The 24,059-nt window shown below is 43.7% G+C and overlaps 1 protein-coding gene and 1 long non-coding RNA gene across 4 annotated transcripts in view; one reads left to right on the forward strand and one right to left on the reverse strand.

Annotated features, from left to right (window-relative positions):
• Positions 1 to 24,059, reverse strand: part of LOC109440036 (patr class I histocompatibility antigen, A-126 alpha chain) — a 221,823-nt gene that overhangs the window by 180,094 nt on the left and 17,670 nt on the right. The window lies entirely within an intron of this gene.
• On the forward strand, positions 522 to 18,245 carry LOC141571648 (TBC1 domain family member 22B-like). Of its 2 annotated transcripts, none has more exons than XM_074332888.1 (2): positions 522 to 925; positions 16,181 to 18,245. In XM_074332888.1, the coding sequence occupies exons 1-2, from the start codon at positions 737 to 739 to the stop codon at positions 16,214 to 16,216; spliced, it is 225 nt and encodes a 74-aa protein (XP_074188989.1). In that variant the 5' UTR covers positions 522 to 736; the 3' UTR covers positions 16,217 to 18,245. The 2 variants fall into 2 exon arrangements, 1 of the variants encoding a protein (XP_074188989.1); XR_012496581.1 differs by lacking the exon at positions 522 to 925 and adding an exon at positions 4,590 to 5,317.

A 24,059-nucleotide genomic window follows, 5' to 3' on the forward strand; every position in this document is an offset into this window, starting at 1 on the left:
AAACTGAGGCCCTGCCCTCTAGGCACCGCCTTGCGATGGCGCCTGCAAGAGGAGGGGTCTCTCCTGACGGCTCCCACCGTCCGTCTGGCAACCACATAATCGTTGCCTCTGTCGCTTCTAATAAGTGTGAATGCTATTAAGAGTCGATTTGATGAGAACGGAACAGGTGTCAGCAGTGAGAGTGGGATCTAAACCAGGGACAAGAATGAAAGTTGGGCTGGAGCTTTGGCTGGGGGTGGGTGGGGGTGGGGCTGCTGCCAGAAGTTCTGTGTCTGGGCGTCACAGCTGCTGTGTCACAGGTTCCATTCGGCTTCCTAAGCTTGTCATTCTGAGTGTAACCGTGTAAAGAATGGGGAAGCGGCCCAAACTTACACGGCACGTCACTGAGATGTGCCGCAGAGATGGCCCCTCCACGCGATTCTCTTAAGTACTGCTTTGCGCACACACAGCCCTCAGAGGCCCTGACGTGGGGCCAGTTCCCTCTGAGCGACCTGCATTCACTGCTCCACTGCGCCAACTCCCAGAGCTCTGGCGCCACCAGCGGTACCAGCCCGAGGGCGGTGCAGGGCGGTGAGAGTAAAGAGCCCAGGAAGCGGGGTCACTGCCCACAGGTGGAGCATGTTGTGAGGAGCCGGCAGACACTGTGTGGCCCAAACCAGAGCGGGACTGACGCTTGTCCTGCTGGCAGCTTTCCTTCCGTTCCTTTGATAGTTTCCCAGTCACTGCTCAGGCTAAAATGAAAACAGGATCCTCCAGCCAGTGTGTGTCCCCGTCTGACCCGCAGTCCTGTCTGCAGGGCTATCTCCCCGCCAACACCGAGAGGAGGGCGCTGACGCTGCAGCGGAAGCGGGAGGAGTATTTCGGCTTCATCGAGCAGTATTATGACTCTCGGAATGAGGAGCATCACCAGGACACGTACAGACAGGTACCGTCATCCCTGCTGCCTTTTCCTTCCTCGTCCTGACCTCCAGGTGCCCTGGGAGTGCTGTCGGGGGACAGGTGGGTTTTCCAAGTCCTCAGGCTGTGGTGTGCTGCTGTGGAGCTGCATTTATTCCTGGGGGTGTGCGGAGTAGGTGTGGGGGGGTCTGGAAAAAAATTTATACCCAGGCCAGTTCCCCTCTGTTTAATCAGTCATTCTGATTTTAGCCCTTTTTAAATAAATATTTTTCCACTGGTCAGTGGCCGTGCTTCTCAAACATAATGTGCATGCAAATCACCTAGGATTTTGATAAAATCCCACCTGGGGATTCTGATAAAGTGCAAACCGTAATCAGTAGGTCTGGAGTGAGCCCTTCCCTTCCCATGAGCCACTGGGTGATGCCAGAGCTGCTGTTTCACAGACGTCACTGCGAGCAGAGAGGGTGATGGGAGATGAGAGGAGAGATGAGTTCCCTCAGGAGTGGTGCACACCCGACTGGGACGTCAGTGTGTCCTGGCACTGGCAGTGCCTGTTCAGCACCCATGTCTGTCTGTCTGTCTGTCTGCTGGAGCTGTAGTCAGCAGCAGACTTGGCAGGGAGTGTCCCGTGATTGCCCGTAGTGGTCCCCACAGCCTGAAGAAACGTGGACGGGGCAGAGAGGAGTCTGGTAGCTGCAGAAGAGGGGACAAGACGGGGAGCAGCTGTCTACAACAGCTCTGAGAACGGAAGTAGCCCCTGCCGCTGCTAGCATCGTTTCTAGGGTTGTTAGACGGGGCAGTGGGAATCCCAAGGCCAACACCAATGTAGTGACCTCTTTAGTAACAGGAGTCAGAACTTTTGGTGCCAGTTACTGGAGCTCTGCTCCTCTCCGGTATTTCTCACTTCTTACACGTCATGACTTCATGGGCAGGTTCTCTGGTTCCCTATCCTGGCACATTTTTGCAGCTGTCAGAGCTCTTTTACTTCTTGCAAACTTGATGAGTAAGATTCACAAAGAGGGGTACACATTTTGATCATCACAGCTGTTAAAGGTACCAACTCTGATGATAAAGACTCCAGAGCAGTAAATTCTTTTGGGTATAACTCAGAAGTTGAATTAGTAATGATGATACTTTGAGACCTAACAAGTTAGCAAAGCACATGGAAGGTCTCAGTGGGACTATTGCCTTTTGCCCGAGTAGTAACTATAATCTCCTTGAGATGAGGGGTTGCCTTTGCAGCTTCATAGTAGCTAGGATGCTGGGTTTAAGTGCTCTTTGAATTTCCCTTTCAGGAATCCTCATAATAGAGAGGATGTGGTAAAAATACTTTTTATTAACTTTAGATTATATTCATAATTCTGTTTAATTATAGATGTCCCTACTGGTGGGATCCCCCATGACTTACCCATCGCGTAAAGATTTTGAGGGTGACACCATTATTTTAGCTCTAAGAGTCAGCTCAAAGGAAGTTAAAAACCGATTCAGAAAACCTCTGTGTCTCTCATACACTTTCCCAGGGCTCAGCCCTGCTCGTTCCTCATTTCAACTTGGAGATGTTCAGATACTTTTACCTGTGCAAGCTTATTCTCAACTTGGAGACAGGGAAAGTAGTTTGTTTAAAAGGTTTCTCCAGCTAGTGGAACCTGAATACAAAGAAGGAAAATCAAAACTTTCCAATTTTTCTAGAATCCCCTTTCCATCTGGCAGATGTAAAATGCCAACCAAGGAGCAGAGAACTAAGTAACCCTGAATATTAAGACTTGCTCTACAAACCTGAAAGATACGTGAGCATTAACTATAGTAAGTCAGCATTACCCGCATTAGTAGAAGAGGTGTAGAAAATCCTTCGGGGTTGTCCTCTCCTCTCCTCTCTGCGAGGCAGGACTATCCCAGGCTTCTCTGTAGTGACGATGCCATGTCTCCTCTGGTGCCAGGCCGGGTGCTGCCCAATTCCCGTCTCTTTGGCGTCATCCTCACTTGTACAGGGTGAGTGTGTCTGCGATGTGCCATCCTGACTAGGACGCATCGCAGGTCTCCTGGTTCTGAATGGCTGGTTCCCACCCCTTGGCCGTTGTTAATGCCAGTCAGCAAGGATTGTGTGTTCACAAGGGGTGATCGGGAGTGTGCAGTAGAAGCCCTGGCAGGTCCTTCAGAAGGACTGACCTGGAGGAGCCTTTAACAGAGACATCCAGACAGACACGCGCCACAGGAGGTGTGAGGAGACGGGGGGTGGGGCATCCTTGGGAACTTCCTGCACTTGGAGGGTGTACTTGAGCTCCACTTTCAAGGGCAGGAGGCGTCATTTAGCAGCAGAGAGGAAATGTGTCGGAGGGCCCCCATGAGAATGTTGGGTCTCACAGAAGTGAGGGTGCCACAGCCTTCCCTCAACCCCAGGGAGCACGTGGGCAGGTCTAGTGGAGCCAGAGAGGCCGCTCCTTCCGGGCAGGGCTTTGTTCTCACTGCCTGGAAGGGCAGGGGTGTTGGCAGTGGGAGTTTCTCAGCTCTGCCAGCTGGAAGGCAGACTCAACCCCAGCTGGGAAACAGCCTTTATTGTCTTTAGGTGCTCAGCTTCTCTCCTACACTAGGCAACCAACTCCGAAACCATACAACCATTTCTCTTTTACTGTTCTCCATGGGAGTGTTTTTCTCCCTCCACCTGACCTCCAGGAGGGCCTCTTCAGTCTGCCCAGAGCCGGCTGGTTGGGGCTCTACAAAGCCATGTGCTGGGGAGGCCCTGTACTCTCCTGTCCTTGGCATATATTCGCCGTCACCTCTGCCACCCCTCTGGGTGGTTCACAGGGACGTGAGGCAGCCCAGGAGTTGTGGTCAGCAGGATAAGCCAGGGAAGGAGGATTTTCAGGTTGAGAGAAGATCGGGGGAAAGTTCGGACCCCGATGAAAGCAGAGGGGAGTGTAGCTGAATGGGCCGGGATAGACTTTGTAAATGGACCGTACAGAGCTTTTCTCTCTCCCCCTTCTAAGCCTCTGGCCTCTGTGGCTAATACACTTCATTCCAGAGGCTTTGCTGTGGAGGCCCTGGCTGCTGTCTCTGTTCTCAGATTCGCAGCTGGAACTCTCCATGGGATTTGGTTTATCTGACTTCCTGTCCCCAGCAAATGTCCGGTTGCATCCTGATATGTGAAGTGACTTCCTGCATTTATAGTCTGTCACTAGTTCTAGTCAAGCAGAGTTAGAACTAAATCTAGATCTAGATCTCCTTCTGTCTCAGCAGGGAGAAAGGAGAGGATGGTAGAGAAGGCATTTCCTGTCTAAATCCTGTAATGACAGAAAGAGATTTAGAAAAGGCGTCAGAACTTAGATGTTCTCACATTTTTCTCCTGGAAATAGACAAACAGTATCTACAAATGACATCCTGAATTAATGACATCCATTGCAAACCTTTTTCTAAGCCGTTTGTATTGCCATCCCTTTCTTTTCCCAATTTTATATCACAGTTACCAGATACTGAAAAGATAAATAAAGAGCAAGAAATATCTACCCCTGCTTAGTAACAATTAGCGTCTTAGAAACTATATTTATATACTTCCTTTATCCATAGTATTTCAAAATTTCCCTCCAAATTCTGTAGCCACCCTGAGATAAGTTGTGAGCTAGGTAAATGGAGAGAGGGAGCGTATCCCCACAGTTTAACACTCATGTCTTCTTTCTTTCTCTTTTTCCCAGATCTTTGAAGGAATTCTGTTTATTTGGGCCATCCGACACCCTGCCAGTGGGCATGTCCAGGGAATTAATGACCTGGTCACTCCGTTCTTTGTCGTCTTCCTCTCAGAATATGTGGGTAAGAAGCATGAGGACCAAGTTGAACAAGCTCTCGCTCTTATCTTCAGTCTGTTTTTCCCAAGAGTGCAGCCAGTAGACGTTCGTGCTAAAAAAGGACAGTGGCTGAAGCGTATGCAGCTAAACCTATTTTAACAGCCGTAACAGCCTGGAATTTCCTGCTCGAGGTGGTCACAGATCTCACCTGAAAAGACCTACTTTGTCACAAGAATGACCACACTGATATATTGTGTTCTGCCATAAACAGATGGTTTGATGGCTTATTTGAGGTCATTTTAGGATTATTTTGAACTTGGTGGAAAGACAGGAATTTTAGATTGTATTAGGTTGGTGCAAAAGTCATTGCGGTATTTGCAATTTTTAACCTTTTAAACCACAGTTACTTTTGCATCAACCTGATATATCAGGCCTTCCCACTTCAGTTCACATGCTGCTTCTTAGGAGCGGGGTGTGGACTTGTAGAGGAGCAAAGGATGTGGCCCCAGAATCCAGCTCACGTTGCAGGTAATGGAACGGACCGAGGAGACCTCCAGCACCTTGATTTCTCCCCTCCTCCCTCGGCTCTTACCCCACCGGGTTCTCGTCACTTTGGATGGAGCGATTAGATGTCACGGTGGCAGGTAGGTTTCCTTACAGCCCAGCCCCCTCCCCTGGCCGTGCCTAAATTACGCCGTTAGAAGGACTTGAGGATCTCCCACTGCTTCTGGTTTCCTTAGTCACTTGGCTTAGAGATTCACAGGCAAACCCATCTGTCATGGCCTGAGGCTTTGTTCTCTTAGTTAAAGGGAAGCTCGTGTGGGAGTAAGAACATTGAAAGGGTCTTAGAAAACCATCCATCATTATAATCCCCTCATTTCTCAGATGGGTTATAAGATTCCCTGCCTTTTTACTAGTGGCAGAGCGAGGACTAGAACCCTTTTCTTTGGACTCTGGGGTGGTGGATTATTGTGGTTTGTGCAGGAAGCCATTGCAGGGGGGCAGGGGGTACTGAGAAGTGGACTAGAGCACAGACCCTTGAAGGCGGAGGGCATGGGAAATGTCTCACTTGATTCATCTCATTCATGTTCTCTGATGGGGCTCAAAGGGGTGGTGTTTGATCTTTCATGAGGCAGGTCTGAAATGTAAGGCAACCGAATGACGTTATCCCCTGTTCCCCTGAAGTAGCAGCAACCAGGGCCGCACTGGGAGTGAGGGTGGGAGGTCACTCTGCCAACTCTATCAGGTCATCCTAAGCAAAAGCGACATTAGTGAAAATTTAGCTACTAAAAGCATATAAATAAAGGTTTTGTAAAGGACTTTTCATTTTCCCTTCACGTTAATAGGTCAGCTCTTGGAAGCAGCCTAATTCTGTGTTTAATTTCATTAAGAACAGTGCAGCTGATCTGTTGGGATTTTCAGGTAGCTTCTTGCAGTAGCACTTCTGTAAAATAGTGTTAAAGGATGAGCCTAGAAAGGTGCTAACCCGTCCATTAATCTATATTTGAAGTCTAAACGCTGCCGTGACATCTTGGTAACACTATTATGCCAATTAGAAATAGTCCTCAGCAGCTGCAGTGCTAGTGGGACATTTAATTCTCTTGTTAGCTGTCATTGGTATTTTGTACCAAAATTGGCTTTACTTTCTGTAGGTGTCCATCCCGTTACTACCTCAATCCCATCAGCCCCACCAGTGCTGTGCCTGTTTCTGTGATTGATGTGATTGCGTTCTTTTTTTTCTTTCTTAATTTATTGGGGTGACAATTGTTAGTAAAATTACATAGATTTCAGGTGTACAATTCTGTATTACATCATCTATAAATCCCATTGTGTGTTCACCACCAGAGTCAGTTATTCTTCCATCACGATATATTTGATCCCCCTTACCCTCATCTCCCACCCCCCACCCCCCTTACCGTCTGGTAACCACTAAACTATTGTCTGTGTCTATGAGTTTCTGCTTCTCATTTGTTTGTCTTATTCTTTTGTTGTTTTTGGTTTATATACCACATATCAGTGAAACCACATGGTTCTCTGCATGGTTCTTTTTCTGTCTGACTTATTTCGCTCAGCATTACACTCTCAAGATCCATCCATGTTGTCACAAATGTTCCTATATCATCTTTTCTTACCGCCGAATAGTATTCCATTGTGTATATATACCACAACTTCTTTATCCATTCATCTATTGAAGGACATTTTGGTTGTTTCCATGTCTTGGCCACCATAAACAAAGCTGCAATGAACATTGGAGCACACGTGTCTTTATCTCTAAATGTTTTCAGATTTTTTGGGTAGATACCCAGGACAGGGATTGCTGGGTCATATGGTAATTCTATTCGTAATTTTTTTGAGGAACCTCCACACTGCCTTCCATAACGGCTGCACCAGTCTGCATTCCCACCAAACAGTGTATGAGGGTTCCTTTTTCTCCACAGCCTCTCCAACATTTGTTACTATTTGTCTTGTTGATGATAGCCATTCTGACTGGGGTGAGGTGATATCTCATTGTGGTTTTGATTTGCATTTCTCTGATGATTAGTCATGTTGAGCATTTTTTCATATGTCTATTTGCCATTTGTATGTCCTCTTTGGAGAAATGTCTCTCCAGGTCCTCTGCCCATTTTTCAATTGGATTGTTTGCTTTTTTGTTGTTGAGTTGCATGAGTTCCGTGTATATTTTGGATATTAGCCCCTTAGCGGAGGCACTGCTTGCAAAAATCTTCTCCCATTCAGTTGGTGGCCTCTTTATTTTGTCGATGGTTTCTTTTGCTGTGCAGAAGCTTTTAAGTTTCATATAGTCCCATTCATTTATTTTAGTTTTTACTTCCATTGCCTTTGGAGTCAAATTCATAAAGTGCTCTTTGAACCCAAGGTCCGTAAGTTTAGTACCTATGTTTTCTTCTATGCAGTTTATTGTGTCAGGTCTTATGCTTAAGTCTTTGATCCATTTTGAATTAACTTTGGTACATGGTGACAAATAGCAGTCCAGTTTCATTCTTTTGCACGTGGCTATCCAATTCTCCCAGCACCACATATTGAAGAGGCTGTCTTTCCTCCATTGTATGTTTTTAGCTTCTTTGTCAAAAATTATCTGTCCATATTTATGTGGTTTTATTTTGGGGTTCTCAATTCTATTCCATTGGCCTATGTGTCTGTTTTTCTGCCAACACCATGCTGTTTTGATTATTGTAGCCCTGTTGTACAAGCTAAAGTCAGGAAGTGTGATACCTCCATTATTGTTCTTTTTTCTTAAGATTGCTTTGGCTATTCGGGGTCTTTTGTGGTTCCAAACAAATCTGATGGTTTTTTGTTCTGTTTCTTTAAAAAATGTCATTGGGATTTTGATGGGGATTGCATTAAATCTGTATATTGCTTTGGGTAATATGGCCATTTTAACTATGTTGATTCTTCCAATCCATGAGCATGGAATGTCTTTCCATTTCTTTGTGTCTTCTTCAATTTCTTTAAAAAATGTCTTATACTTTTCAGCATATAGGTCTTGCACATCCTTGGTTAAGTTTATTCCTAGGTATTTTATCCTTTTGCTGCAATTGCAAAAGGAATGGTTTTTTGTATTTCTTTTTCTGAGATTTCATTATTAGTATATAGGAAAGCAATGGACTTTTGTACGTTGATTTTGTAGCCAGCAACTTTACTGTATTCGTTGATTGTTTCTAATAGCTTTTTGGTGGAGTCTTTAGGGTTTACTATGTATAGCATCATGTCATCTGCAAAGAGTGATAATTTAATTTCTTAATTCCCAATTTGGATGCCTTTTATTTCTTTCTCTTGCCTGATTGCTCTGGCGAGGACTTCCAACACGATGTTGAAAAGCAGAGGTGATAGGGGACATCCCTGTCGTGTTCCTGAACGTAGAGCAAAGGGCTTCAGTTTTTCTCCATTAATTATGAGATTAGCAGAGGGCTTGTCATATATGGTCTTTATTATGTTAAGGTTAAGGTATTTTCCTTCTATACCTATTTTATTAAGTGTTTTAATCATAAATGGATGTTGTATCTTGTCAAATGCTTTTTCTGCATCAATTGATATAATCATATGATTTTTGTCCTTTATTTTGTTCATGTGATGTATCACGTTGATGGATTTGTGGATGTTGAACCATCCTTGTGTCCCGGGGATGAACCCCACTTGGTCGTGATGAATAATCTTTTTAATGCATTGTTGGATTCGATTTGCTAGAATATTATTTAGGATTTTTGCATTTGTATTCATCAGACATATTGGTCTGTAGTTTTCTTTATTTGTGCTGTCCTTACCAGGTTTTGGTATCAGGGTAATGTTGGCCTCATAAAATGAGTTAGGGAGTACTGTCTCTTCTTCAATTTTTTGGAAGAGTTTGAGCAGGATTGGTATTAGATCCTCTTTGAAGGTTTGGTAGAATTCACTAGTGAAGCCATCTGGTCCCGGACTTTTGCTTTTGGGAAGGTTTTGGATGACTGATTCAATTTCGTTACTGGTGACCAGTCTGTTTAGATTTTCCAGTTCTTCATGGTTCAGCCTTGGAAGGCTATATGTTTCTAAGAACTTGTTCATGTCTTCTAGGTTATTGAATTTGGTGGCATATAGTTCTTCATAGTATTCTTGAATGATCCTTTGTATTTCTGTGGTGTCCGTGATAACTTCCCCTTTTTCGTTTCTGATTTTATTTATTAGTACCTTCTCTCTTTTTATCTTAGTGAGTCTAGCCAAGAGTTTGTCAATTTTGTTAATCTTTTCAAAGAACCAGCTCTTTGTCACATTAATTTTTTCTATTGTCTTTTTGTTCTCTATTTCATTTAGTTCTGCTCTAATTTTTATTATTTCCTTTCTTCTGCTGACCTTGGGTTTTAGTTGTTCTTCTTTTTCTAGTTCTTTAAGATGTAACATGAGGTTATTTATTTGGGCATTTTCTTGTTTCTTGAGATAGGCCTGCAATGAGATAAATTTCCCTCTTAAAACTGCTTTCGCTGCATCCCAAAAATTTTGGTAGGATGTATTTTCATTGTCATTTGTTTCTATGTATCTTTTTATCTCTCCTCTAATTTCTTCTTTGACCCAGTCCTTCTTTAAAAGTATGTTGTTTAATCTCCATGTATTTGTGTTCTTTCCTGCTTTCTTTTTACAGTTGATATCCAATTTCAAAGCCTTGTGATCAGAGAATATGCATGGTATGATTTCAATCTTCTTAAATTTGTTGAGACTGATTTTATGTCCCAATATATGGTCTATCCTTGAGAATGTTCCATGTACACTAGAAAAGAATGTATAGTCTGATGTTTTAGGATGAAGTGCTCTATAAATGTCAATTATGTCCATTTCATCTAATGTGTCATTTAGGGCTACTATTTCATTATTTATTTTCTGTTTGGATGATCTATCCATAGCTGTCAATGATGTATTTAAGTCCCCTAGTATAATTGTGTTTTGGTCAATTTCTCCCTTTAGTTCTGTTAGTAGTTGCTTGGTAAATTTCGGTGCTCCCTGATTGGGGGCATAAATAGTGATGACTGTTATGTCTTCTTGTTGTACAGTCCCCTTCACCATTATGAAATGTCCATCTTTGTCTCTTGTTATCTTTTTCACCTTGAAGTCTGTTTCATCTGATATCATTATGGCTACACCTGATTTTCTCTGGGTACCATTTGCTTGGAATGTCAATTTCCACCCTTTCACTTTGAGTCTATGCTTGTCCTTGTAGCTGAGATGTGTCTCTTGGAGACAGCATATGGTTGAGTTTAGTTTTTTGATCCAATCTGCTACTCTGTGCCTTTTTATTGGTGAGTTCAGTCCATTTACATTTAGGGTGATTATTGATATGTGAGGATTTCCTGTCATTCTATCTTTAGTTTTCTGGTAAGGCTGTGTCTCCATTGTTTCTTTGCCTTTTTGTTGTTGTCTATTATTTCTGTGTGGTGGTATTCTATGATGTTTCCCTTTGTTTCTTCTTTTATTACAGTATATATTTCAGTTCTGGATTTTTTTTTTGAGTGGTTACCCTTAAGTTTATGTAAAAGAAATTTTGATATTTAGAGTAGTCCATTTTCTTCAGCACGCTTACTTTCTCCATTCCCGTATTCTGGTTCAGGCCTTTACTCTCCCCCTTTTCTGTTTTGGTTGCCACAAATTGTCCCAGTTGATGGTGGTCGAATAGCCTCCTTTAGTATTTCTTGTAGTGCAGGTCGTGTATTAGAAAATTCCCTCAGCTTCTGTATGTCTGGAAAGGTCTTTATTTCTCCTTCATATCTAAAGGATATCTTTGCTGGATATATTATTCTTGGCTCATAATTTCTCTCTTTCAATAGTTTGAATATTTGGTTCCACTCCCTCCTGACTTATAGAGTTTCTGCTAAAAAATTTGATGATAATCTAATGGGCTTTCCTTTGTAAGTTACCGTCTTCTTTTCCCTGGATGCCATGAGGATTCTTTCTTTGTCGTTGATTTTAGACAGCTTCAATACGATGTGCCTTGGAGAAGGCCTGTTGGGATTGAGGTAATTAGGTGTTCTATTTGTTTCTTTGATTCGAGGGTCCAGTCCTGTCCACAAGTTTGGGAAGTTCTCATCGACAATTTGTTTAAATATATTCTCTGTTCTCTTCTCTCTTTCTTCTCCTTCTGGTATTCCCATTATTCTTATATTGCTCTTTCTGATGGAGTCAGAAAGTTCTTGTAGAGTTCTTTCATGTCTTTTAAGTCTCAAGTCTCTTCTTCCATCTGTGTAATTTCCAGGTTTCTATCTTCGATGTCACTGATTCTTTCCCCAATCTGGTCAACTCTACTACCTAAGCTGGTTATTTCATTCTTAATTTCTTCTACTGAGTTCTTAATCTCCAGAAATTCTATTTGGTTCTTTTTTAAAATTTCAATCTCTTTCATAAAATGCTCATGCTCTTCTTTGATTGTGTTTCTGAGTTTATTTAACTGCCTATCTGTGTTTTCTTGCATCTCGTTGAATTTTTTCAGAACTGAAATCTTGAATTCTCTGTCATTTAAGTCACATATTTCCATATCTTTAAGTTCCTTTTCTGGAGACTTTTCACTTTCTCTCTGAGCTATCTTGTTGCCTTGGTTATTCATGGCAATTACTGATTTACTATTTCTCTTCCTAGACATCTACAAGAGTGGCTTCTGCAACAGGTTGATAGGAAGAGGTCTTTCTTTTGTTTTCCAGTACTTGTTGGTAGAATGTTTTATTTTTTCTCGACTGCAGCCTTTTTTTTCTCTCCCACACGGTAGTGCTATGTTTTCTCTGCACTATTCCAGCTTCTCACACAATGGGGGGATTCCCTGGGAGACGGGCTTCTCCTCTGTTAATAGTTCACCTAGGTCACAGGGCACAGTGTCCTGGTGGGTATGCGGAGAGCTTTTGAAGTTCCAAAGCTCTTCCAGCTCCAGATTCAGAGCCCGTATGTTTCAACAGTTCTGTTTACTCCTGCAGGGATCCGCCCAGATAGGTGGGGTCAGGGGTGGGGTGAGTTGTGAGAGGTGGTCCAGAGCAATGGTGGCGACCACCACCACAGCCGGTCCTGCTTCCACAGCTCCCTCCCCTTTGCCAGAGCTAGTTGGGCTGCGAATTTGTGTCTGTGGTCCACAGTTTTCAGAACAGCAAATATTCTGTTCTTTTGAACTGACACGGCTACTGTTCCGCTTCTAGCACCGGGCAGGTGGGGGCGGGGTGAGCTCTGGGAGGGGAGGGAGGGGGCGGCTAGTCTCAGTGCCTAAGGCTTCCGTTCTCTGCTCGGCAGTGATGGCTTAAACCACCATTTTCAGCCTTCTTCCCTCAGTCTTTTCTCCGAGGTCTCTGCTGTGAGCGTTGGGTTCAGCCATGTTATATGCTGCCCCCTCAGCCCTGTGCGTCATAAGCGGAGCCCTAGCAGTCCGAGTTCTTCCCTCTCCCGCAGCCACGGTAGTTCCGGGAAGCAGCGAGCTCGGAGCACTGAGCTAGGTCTGCGTCCTGCGTCCTACGCCCGCGCGGCTCTGTCTCCGCACTTCTCCCTTCCCTCCTCCCCCACTCACGCGAATCTCCCACTTGTAGGTGACTTCGGTAGTGGGCCTCTTCGTCTTGCCTGTCTGCTGTGCAGGGAGTCCGTTGTGGAGTTATTGTTGCTCGATTTGTTGTAAATTCCAGGGGAGCTTTACAGAGGCTCACCTCATGCTGCCATTTTGATGCGTGACTGCATTCTGATCTCGGCACTTGGTTTGTCAGCCCCACCTGCTGCCCAGTGAAACCATGTGCAATGCAGCGTGGGTCCCTCTGCCCTTCCCACGCACAGAAGCCTTTCGTGGCACGGCTGCACTCAGTGTCACCTCTGCCACAGACTTCTGATTACCTTCTCCCAGACCTAGGCAGATGGGGGGCACTCATTTTTTACAAAAATTTTAATAATGTTAAGTTTCAAACATGTAAAAGAAGAAAAAGTAATACTGTAAATCCCCATATACTTATCATCCAACTTCAGCAGCCAGTCTTGTTTCATCTGTATCTCTATCCATTTTCCATTCCCCTCAGCTTTGTGAATTACTTGGTAGCAAATCTCAATATCAAGCATCATGTAATTTCATCCATAAATATTTCCATATGTATCTCTCGAAAATAATGATTAAAGAAACCCACAGCCATAATGCAATTATCACATCTAAAAAGTAATAATAGCGCCTTAATAGAATCTCATATACAACAGTATTCAGGTTTTCCTGATTCTCATAAATGTATTTAACAGCTTGAATCAGGGTCCAAATCAAGTCCACACACTCTAACTGGTTGACACGTCTCATCAGTTCCCATCCTTCTCTCTTGTCCTTAGAACTTTGCAGTGTTAGCCCTCGTTTTCCAGTTTTCAGCCTAGGGCTTTGCCGTACCAAGCAGTAATATCACCCTGATGTTTAAAGCACTTCACCATTTGCAAAGTACTCTGACATACCTGGATTCATTTAGTAGACCCCGATATCTCTTTAAGGTAGATGCATCAACCCAATTTCCAGGTGAGAAAGATCTAAGGCTCAGAGATTTAACGAGTTTTCCCAACCCAAACCCAGGTCTTCTGACCTTAGTACCTGTGATCTTTATATGACTTGGTGGTTAGACCCATCTCAGGTTAGACCCATGTCCTTGGACCTCTAATGACTCTCTCTACTCCATTCTCTGCTCCACAGCAGGCAGTGTATTTCTTACTGCCCCTTGTCTTAAAAAAAAGAAAAGTTGCAGAAGTACATGCTCATTAAAAAAATCAAAACAATTTAGAAGTGTTATTACCCTACCTCCACCCCCCACCACCAGAGATCTCTACCACTATTGACCTTTTGGTGTGTGTGTGCTTCCAGACCTTTTCCTGTGTGTGGATACACCTACATAGATTATTTTTCTTTGTTATGTTCAGAAAAATGGGATCAAACTAGCCATACTTTTTTATATCTTGCTGTTTTTCATTGACAAATACTGTGGCCAGCTTTCTAAGTCTGCACATATCGATCTGCCTCATCCTTTTCAGCAGTTACATTTATTTCCATAATAAGGCTTTAATTTACCATAGTTTATTTTAAAAATCTTCTATAGAAGGACATTTAAATCATCTATAATTTTTAGGTGTTATAAATAGCATTGCAATGAATATCCTTGTACATATTTTCTTGTGCATTTGGGTTAAAATACATATTTCTTGAAAGAGAGTCCCTAGAAGTGAAATTGCTAGTCCTACCGGCACACCAAATAGGCGCTGCTAAATTACACTCCAGGAAAGTTTGCCCCAGTTTACACTCCAACCGCTGATGTTTGAGTGTACTTTTCTTCACATCCTTAGCAAAACTGGGCCTCTTAATCAAATAATTTACCAATCTGGCAAATAAACTATTTTTGTTTCAATTTTTATTTCCACTTGCTCATCAGTGAGGTTATTTATATGTATTAGCATTTGTTTCTTTTGTGATCTGCTGGTTCAAACCCATTTTTTTCTATTGGATTTTTGGTCTTGTTGTTTTGTAAGAGCTTTTTGCAGGTTAGATATATTCATTCTTTATCTGGTATATGTTAAAAATAGCTTACACCCTATGAAATTGTTAATTTAACCATTTTTTACCTCCCCCACAGGAATTTTATATGATTCAACCTAATATTTTTTCTCCCAGATCATCATTCATCTCTTTAACTTTGTTTATTGTGTTTCCTTATATAGAATTTCCCGATTTTTATGTAGTCAAATCTGTCCATTTGACAGGTATTTACTGCACTCCTACTACGTGGCAGGGAATAAAGTGACTAAGATGATGGACTTTGTCCCTGCCCTTGTGGCTCCTCCCACCTAGTGGGGGTGGTGGCTCAGAAACAAGTAAATAAGTCACTGCAATGTGTGAGGGGGACACGAAGGAAATAATCTCCTCCTTTATGGCTTTTGGATTTGGTATCTTGCTTAGGAAGACTTTCCTTCCCCACCTCAATATTATAAAAAATACTCTCCCATATTTTCTTCTAATACTCCCGTGGGTTTGGTTTTACATTTAGCTTTTTAAATTTCATTAGTAATTTATTTTCCTGTGGGATAGGTGTTGAGATTTACAGTTACTGTTCTAACTGGATAGTTTTTGTTTCAACACCGTTTATAAGGAGCACATCCTTTCTTCACTGATGTGAAATCCCTCCTCATAATGTAATATAAATCCCTTTACTTCCGTGGTTCTACTTATTTCTGTTCTATTTATCTCCGTTTCTATGCAAGTACCACATGGCTTGGATTTTTGAGCTTTATAGTATGTTTTATTATTAGTCCTGGACCAGTCTCTTCCATCACCCTTTCTAAAATCTTGTCTTGGCTCTTCTTCCAGATGGACTTTAGAGTCAACTTGCCAAATTAAGGAGATGGGAACCCTTTAGCATTTTTATTAGGGTTGCAGTAAATTTATAAATTGAATTTTGTGGGGTTTATTTTTTATACCAGCTTTATCAAGATGTAATTAATATACTGTATAATTTACCCATACAAATGTACAATTCAGGAGCTTTTAGTATGTAGAGTTGTGTAAGCATCTCCACAATTTTAGAATATTTTTATCACCCCGAAAGAAACCCTGTACCCTTTAGCCATCAGCCCCAAGACCCCCATCCCCTCTGCCCCCAGGCAATTGCTAATCTACTTTATGTCTCTTTGGATTTGCCTTTTCTGGATATTTCATAAAAATGCAATCATACTATATGTGGTCTTTTGTGTCTGGCTTCTTTCACTTAACATAATTTTTTTTATGTTTAGCTCACTTTTATTATCAGACTGTCTCTTCTAAACATAATCATTACACAACACTTCCAACAGGAGAATCTAAGGGTAAGTTCTGACTTAGTCTTTCGAAGAGAAGTTTGAGATTTAGTATTCTAGCACATAGAAGTTCAGCTTTTGGTATCATCCTCCACACAGAGTACATGGTTTTTAGTCTACTTTTTAAGGTAAAGACAGATAAATCCCAAATGGCCTTTGGCATTTAGAACAACGTTAATGATTTATCTGTTAATTTACCCCTTCAGCTCTCTGATTCTTTGCATCCGAGTTGGATACTCTGATGAATAACGGGCCACCTCTTAAAGATGCAGAGAGTCTTCCAGAGCACACAGGTGTGGCTAAAACATCAGGAATGGACAATTACAAGTCTCAGTAAGGCTGGTTTAGCCACCTCCAGATGTCTCACCTAAGAATGTCCGTGTACAGTTAGTACACGGAGAACACCTCTGAGCCTCTGCGATGGTTATCAGGCTTTATGGAGGGTTCACAACAGAATAATAAAAGCTACCATGTATTTATTCACACAAGAATGCTTACCATGTGTGGGCGAAAGCCTTATTAATCATTATTTTACTTAATCCTCACAATAATCCTGTGAAGTAGGTACTATTATTATCCCCATTTTGTAGATAAACAAACTGAGGATTCGAGAGGTTAAATAACTTCCCAAGGTCAGATGACCAAAAAGTTTGGGAGCCATTATTTAAATACAGTTCGCTTAGCATATTTGTAAGTTTCATCCATGTTGTAGCATGTGTCAGTACTTCATTCCTTTTTAAGGTCAAATATGTCACTGACTGGATATACCACACTTTATCTGCTCCTCCGTTGATTGTCATAAATTAAGTTTCAAAGAAACAAGTCATACCGACTTCTCTCCAGCCCCAAGGTCTTTCTTGAACATAGAAACAACATTGTGTGTGACCATCAAGAATAAGTCTCTTGTTTGAGTAACAACCCTTCTTTCTACCCCTTCTCTCATGACATTGTATCCTCACAGGGCAGCTGCTGGAAAAGGTGTTTTGCTATGACCTTTCTGATAGGACGCTCCCTCATGCAGGAGGCCCCAGGTATCCTTGCCCATGGAACAGGCCAGGCGTTGCCCTCGGCATCCTGGGCAGTCTCAGCGGGCAGCCTCTCTCTTCCGCCCCATCGCACTGAGCTATAACGTGGATGACCTGCCTTTGTAAAGCTGTGGGATCCTCATGTCACTGGGCCACTGGCCTCTTTCCTATGTCCTCCCTCTTCTGTCACCTGTCATTTTATAAATTCATATCTGAGCTTGCTTTATGCTTTGAGTTATGTTTTTTGTAAAATAGTTGAAAACAGGGAGATCCAGTGAGTGCCCTCTGAGTTGGCAGAGAAGTTTTCTATGGCTAGTCTGGCCCCCACACGGCTTCTGCTGCAGCCAGCTGCTCACAGAGAGGTGGGTCCGCTATGGGTAAGCCCGCTGTCTGGGTCCAGGGGTGACAGTGCTAGAGGGTCACCCCTGGGGAGATGCGGTCTCTGGGCGACGATCCCTGGGGCTGCAGAATACCTCTAGTCTCTGATCCCCGAAACCTTTTGGGCTTAGACGATATTATTGATCTATTTAAGTGACACATGGGAGGAAATCATGTAGAAGAGTGAGGCAGGTCACATGTCCTATTCTCAAAAGAAGAGTGGTGCCTGGTGATTTCAGTACAAATGAAACACTGAGTATCAAACAACTCTCCCTCTTCTCGTCCACGTGAAGCAGTTCAGTAGGGTTTTCATTTCCGCTTCTATTAGAAGCACATTGGCATACAAAGCACAAAGGCTTTCCCATTCCTCTGACCCATGTATCCAGTTCCCTGTGTGACATTTCCACTTTTCATGGACAATCAGGATTGGCTGTATGTGACAGGGAACCCCAAATACCTGAAGTATCTTAAGCAAGAGAGAAAAGCTTATTTCTCTCACATGAAAAGTCAAGAGGTAATGAGTGCAGGGCTGTGTGCTGCTTCGGTATGTCAGGGCCCAGACTCCTTCCTCCTGTTCCTCTGCCATTCTCAGGGCGTGGTTTCCCGCTCATGGTCCACAATAGCTGTGTGCTCTGCCATCACATCTGTATTCCAGCCAGTATGAAGGAGGAAAGGGAGAAAGGCATACTCCTTCCATTTAAGGACACTTCTGAAGTGCATGATGCTTGGGTTTGAATCTCTGTCTGAACTCAGTCTTACGGTCATAACTGTCTGCAAGTGAGGCTGGAAAACATAGTCTGTGTCCCAAGTGGTCAGTACCCTCAGGGTCCTACCAGCAGGGAGGAAGTGGCACAGTTATGTGTGGACAGCTGGCATCCTTGCCACCCTCAGGCTCCTGAGACGCAGTGTTTGATTGACTCCTCCCCACGCACAGCCACCCTTTTCTCTCAGCAGCATTTCCTGTCGCCTAAGTCGGAAATGACAAGAATGAATCCTTTGTTTCACACTTCCATACCCAATCAGGTACAAAGCTCTGATGATTTTATGTCCTAAACATTCCTTGAAATTGCTTCCCTCTCCATTCATCCTACGACTGTCCTAGGTCAGGCCTGGGTTGCTGAAATGGCCAGGTGTGTTTTCCCACGTCTGATTCTGTCCCCTTCTAACCTATCTTCACACCATTTAAACACAGACTTGCCCTCTGCTCCTCTGCTTACACCCTTCAGTAGCATCTCATCACCTACAGGTTCAAATGTCCAGGTTCTCTGGCTTGTTGTGTGATCTCCGCCCTCCTCACCCCTTGCACTCAGGGATCCAGAATGGACGTTTTTCATCGACAGCCTCGTCCTGCTCCATCCCTTTATCCCCAGGCTGATCCTTGTGCGTCCTTAAGGCTCCCCTAAGCCGGGGCTTCCCCCTGCCCCCCACCCCTGTCGTACTCTTACCCTGACACTGTGCATTTCTTCTGTAGCACTTGTGTTTCCTTCCGCCCTCTGCCGCCAGACTGTGTGATTCTCTGAGGCCAGAGACTATGTTAAACACCTTTATATTCCCAGCGCCTTCATTTTTGGTGTCCAAAATACACATTCCACACGTCTAGATGAATGAGAGAACAAGCAGTTCATGAGATCTTGGCAAGATATGTAGGAATTCGGCTTTGCTGGGCGTGGCCACTGGAGGGCAGTGAATTACAGTGTCTGATACTGGGCTGAGTTGGCCAAAGTTCTCTCTCCGAAGGGAAGGAGATGGAGCGCCACCTGCTCATCAGCGAGTATTTACTGAGCCCCGCGCTGTGCTGGGCACTGCTCTAGGCATTGAAGGTGCCACCATAAACAAAGTGACAAAAATCTCTGCCTTTTCCTTCTAGTTATTTATTCAAGGAAAATGAAAGGTAGTAGGCCTCCAAAGATGTATCAGGATTTCCACAGCAACTTTATTCCTATAGATAACAATTGTAAACAACCCAAATATCAGTTAACAGGAAAATGGATATTCATACAATGGAATAGTACTCAGCCATAAGAAAGGGCAAACTACTGATTTGGCAACACAGGAGAAACTACTTTAAAAACAATTCTGTTGAACAAAAGGAGCCTGATATCAAAAAGTCTACATTGGATGATCCGATTTAAATTGAGTTCAGAAATAATCTGTGTCAATAGAAATCAGAACAATGGTTGGCTCTGATGGAGACGACTGGGAAGAGGCCTGGGGAAGCTTTCTGGGGAGACGGAAGTGTTCTCTTTCTCCACTGGGGTGTGTTTTACACACAGATACACATGTGTCAAAGCCAAATGGCTTTTACGTGTAGTCAACTGTCTGTAAATTATGTGTAAGAAGAAATCCCTTTCCTACAGATTAAATTCTGATTACCAGAAACAGATAATAGACAGAAAAACAGGTATTTGTAGGATGGTGATAAGTGCTATGGAGAAAAATGAAGCAGGAAAGATCAGAGATGTGCCCCGTTGGCAAGAGTGGGAACAGGAGCAGGTTATAAACGGGGCAGTGAATCAGGGTCACACAGAGAAGAGGAGTTTGAGCGGAGTCCTGAAGGAGGCAGCGGGCAAGCCATGCAGTTTTCAGTTTTTGAAAATTAACACTCAAATTTTCAGAAAAAAGGCGTTGAAGGCCAAAGGTGAAACTGGCCAAACTTCCATAGTAATGGTGGGTTTTCATTGTTGTCTTAAAAAGACATTCCTTTAGAAATGTAAACTTTACATTGAAATACAACTTACTCGTGCATTTGTATTTTTTATTTTTTTAAATTGCCGAACATTGGGGAACAGGGTCCATCTCCAGGGCCCATCAGCTCCAAGTTGTTGTCCTTCAATCTAGTTGTGGAGGGCGCAGCTCAGCTCCAAGTCCAGTTGCCATTTTCAATCTTTAGTTGCAGGGGGTGCAGCCCACCATCTCATGAAGGAATTGAACCAGCAACCTTGTTGTTGAGAGCTCGCACTCTAACCAACTGAGCCATCCAGCCGACCCTCTTATATTTTTTAAAGTACATATATGTGTACAGCTGGTAAATTTCCCCTAAATAACCAGCACCCATATCAAGACATGGAACACTGCAGAGTGCCCTGTGTTCCCTTCTAGTCCCCTCCCCTCTTTCCCTAGCAAGGGTAACTATTGACTTCTAACATCTCAGTTAGTTTTGCCTACCTCTAACCTTCATAGAAATAGAATCATGTAGTAAAGACACTCCATTTTCCATTTTAATGCTCTTAGTTTGCAGAGAGTTGGGGAGTGGAGCTGATGCTGAATTTTTCAGCACTCACCATACTTGAGACTCTAACCCTTTCATCAAGATGCCTCCTGGCCCCCCCTACACAGATGCAGCAGCCTGCTGCGTGACAGGAAGTTGAGGAAGCCTTGAGGCTCCTCCCAGCAGGAGGCGGCCCAGTCTGAGCTGAGCTCCTTTGAGCTGATACAGGGAGGGCGGTGTGTGCATGTGGTGGGATGGCCGGTGCTGAACTTCCTGTCATGTACGAGGTAAATTCTCCAAGGTCAAGTTGCGACTTGTCATCTCCAGGACTGCAAGACTTAGCCTGCTCTCCCTCGCACCTGGCACAAGTGGCATGTCCCTGCTTGCTAATTCGCTCATTCATTCACTCTCATCTTACCCCAAGAATAAGAGAGAATTTCTAACAGAGGAGAAATTGAGGTAGCCACCACATTCAAGATGTTTGACCCTAGATCGGGAGCCTCCGGGCATCTGACATTGGCATTGGGGCCCCTGGACTCCTAGAGTCTGTTCACATACACATCTGGGTGACATGCTGCCTGGCCCTGCGGGTGGTCTGTGGGCGGGTCCTACAAGGTTAAGTGGGTGCCGTTGCTCTGCCCCCAGAACCTGATACTCATGTAGTTTGGGCTCATGTAACCTGGGGTCCTGTAGCCAGTGCCAAGCAGCTGAGTTAACCAGCGGTCACTAACATTTGCTAAGTAACAGTAAAAGTAATACCGGAACCTGTGTAAAATGGAGTAAATTTGGTGGTATGTTGTTTTTTAAAATCAATTTGACCTAGAGTATCATGACACACATGTACCCAGGCTCCCCCACACTGAGGAGCGCACAGCCAGAGTTCAGGCATCATTCTGAGTTAATATTTACCTTTGCATCACGACCCTGGTTGACAGGCGCTGTGCCAGGAAGGGCTCCATGGTCAGCAGCTTGTCTGCATCTGTGAAACAGCACATCTCCTCTCACACAGTCTGAAACGTGGTCTTCATGACACAGAACCGCCTCCACTGGTCTCTGCTCTGTAGGAACCTCAAAGGAGGTCTGTCATGCAGGGGACCCTGCTCGCTGCGCCATTTGTTGTGCAGGGAGGCCTGCGGGGTCTCTGGTCCCGCTCCCCATACAAGAACGCAGGATATGGTGAGGCCAAAAAGGAACACCCACGGAGCCATAGGTAGGGGAGTCATACCACTATATTCTCGCTGGCGGCACTATACTCTCACTGGAGGCTGGATCCACACTGTCCGCAAACCGCCATCCACACTTGCCAGCCCAGCCACCATCTTCTTGCTAGCCCCCATTCTTTCTCTCTCTCCTCTTCTCTTCTCTCTCTCTCTCTAGCGTAGCCACAGCAGTTATATTAGTGGCCAATGGCTCACTGGTTACAGCTGACGGCCAACTAGCCACAGCTGATGGCCATCAATCACAGTTGATGGCCATTTACTACCTGAGCCAGCACCTGTCTATGTGAGGCCGAGAGCCTGGAAACTACTTTTTGGGGCTCTGCCCCCACAAGGTCTTTCCTCTGATACCCGCCCTGGGGGAGACCAGCTGTGCTCACTGTCTGTCTGTCAGGGCTTTGACTTTCCTGGGGTGCCGAGAGACCCACCCCTCCCCCCCATAAGGTTTGCAGTGGGGTCCTTGTCTCGGCTGCTGCCATCAAATACTTGCCTGAAAATACCAGATGAATAATACCCAGCAAAGACATTTTTATAGCACTCGAACCACTTAAAAATCATGACACACAGGTAATTAGATGCATTCCTGACACTTCCATTTAATTTCACAGAGTCAATGATTGTGGGTGTGAGAGGGTCTGGTCTTCTGTTCTGTTTCCTGACCTGTGTAGCTGTAACAGGGGTATCTTCATTTTGTGAAAATTCACTAAAATGTTCACTAATGATATGTGTGTTTTGTACTTGATTTAGAAAAATAAATATTTGATCATGTTTGGCACAAACTTGTTTTTATAAATAAATAAATTCAAATCATTATCCTGTTTCTTTGTCAGAAATTTATTTGAGGGGATCCAAATTATTGATGGGAAAACACATCTCCTTCTAACAGAATTCCAACTAATTAATTCAGAAGGAATGATAGAAACATTGTCCTTTGTAGCCCTAATGAAATAATGACTACAGGCAATAACCATCAATGGATATGCTGACAATTAGATGAAAAATTGATGTGGGAACTTTCTAGTGGTTGGATAGTAGGTGGTCACCACCCGACCCCTAATCAATGTTAACGTCTCTAATGTGAAGCCACCAGACTTCATGCTCCTCCTGATGGACATAACGGGGTGGACACAGGGCCACCTAAGAAGTGATATTGTCCCTTATGAAAATTTTAAGAATATAAACTTTGCTTTCTATTTCTTTTACCCCCACATATTGCCAAACACAGGGCAGTGAAACTGTTCCCTTCGAGCTTATAGAGTAATTACAATTTTTATTGTCTTCTTTTTTTGAATGTCTCCCTCTCTGAACAGTGACTTCATTTTCATACCTTATCTTTGATGAATAGTCTTACGTGTCAACTTGTCTGGGCTGCAGCACCCAGTTATTTGATGAAACACTGATCTAGGGGTTTCTATACATGTGGCTGACACCTGAAATCATTTGGCTTTATTTTTTGTAACTTATTTCTTTTAATTTTTATTGAAAAATACAGCTGACATACAACATTGTATCAGTCTCAGGTGCACAGCATAGTTGTTCTGCATTTATATACCTAACGAAGTGACCACTATGACAAGCCCAGCAACCATCTGACACCGTACCACGCGATCACCATATTATTGCCTGTATTCCCTATGCTGTACATTACATCCCCAGGACTTATTTGTTCTATAGCTAGAAATTTGAAACTTTTGTTCTTCTTTACCTTCCCCCTTTTTAATATTTTCAATTACAGTTGATATTTGTGGGGACAGAGCCAGGAGTGCAGTTTCCAGGCTCTCGCCCTCACGTGGAAAGGTGCTCACTCAGGTAATAAATGGCCATCACCTGTGATTGGATGGCCATCAGCTGTGGCTAGTTGGCCGTCAGCTGTAACCAGTGAGCCATTGGCCACTAATATAACTGCTGTGGCTACACTGGCAGTAAATGGGGGCTAGCAAGAAGATGGGGGCTGAGCTAGCAAGTGTGGATTGCAGAGAGGCGGATGCCGCCAGTGAGAATATAGTGGTATGACTCCCCTATCTATGGCTCCGTGGGAGTTCCTTTTTGGCCTCACCATGTCCTGCATTCTTATGTGGGGAGCGGGACCAGAGACCCGCATGACACCCTGCATGACAATATTCAAAATTATTTTATATTTCATGCATGGTGAAATTATTTTATATTTTAAGCACGGTGGTTAGACATTTATAATTTAAGAAGTCATCCCCCTGACGAATCTAGTACCCACCTGGCACTATACATAGTTACTACTATA

The sequence above is a fragment of the Rhinolophus sinicus genome, linkage group LG05, assembly GCF_036562045.2.
Source record: "Rhinolophus sinicus isolate RSC01 linkage group LG05, ASM3656204v1, whole genome shotgun sequence".
Lineage (NCBI taxonomy): Eukaryota > Metazoa > Chordata > Mammalia > Chiroptera > Rhinolophidae > Rhinolophus > Rhinolophus sinicus.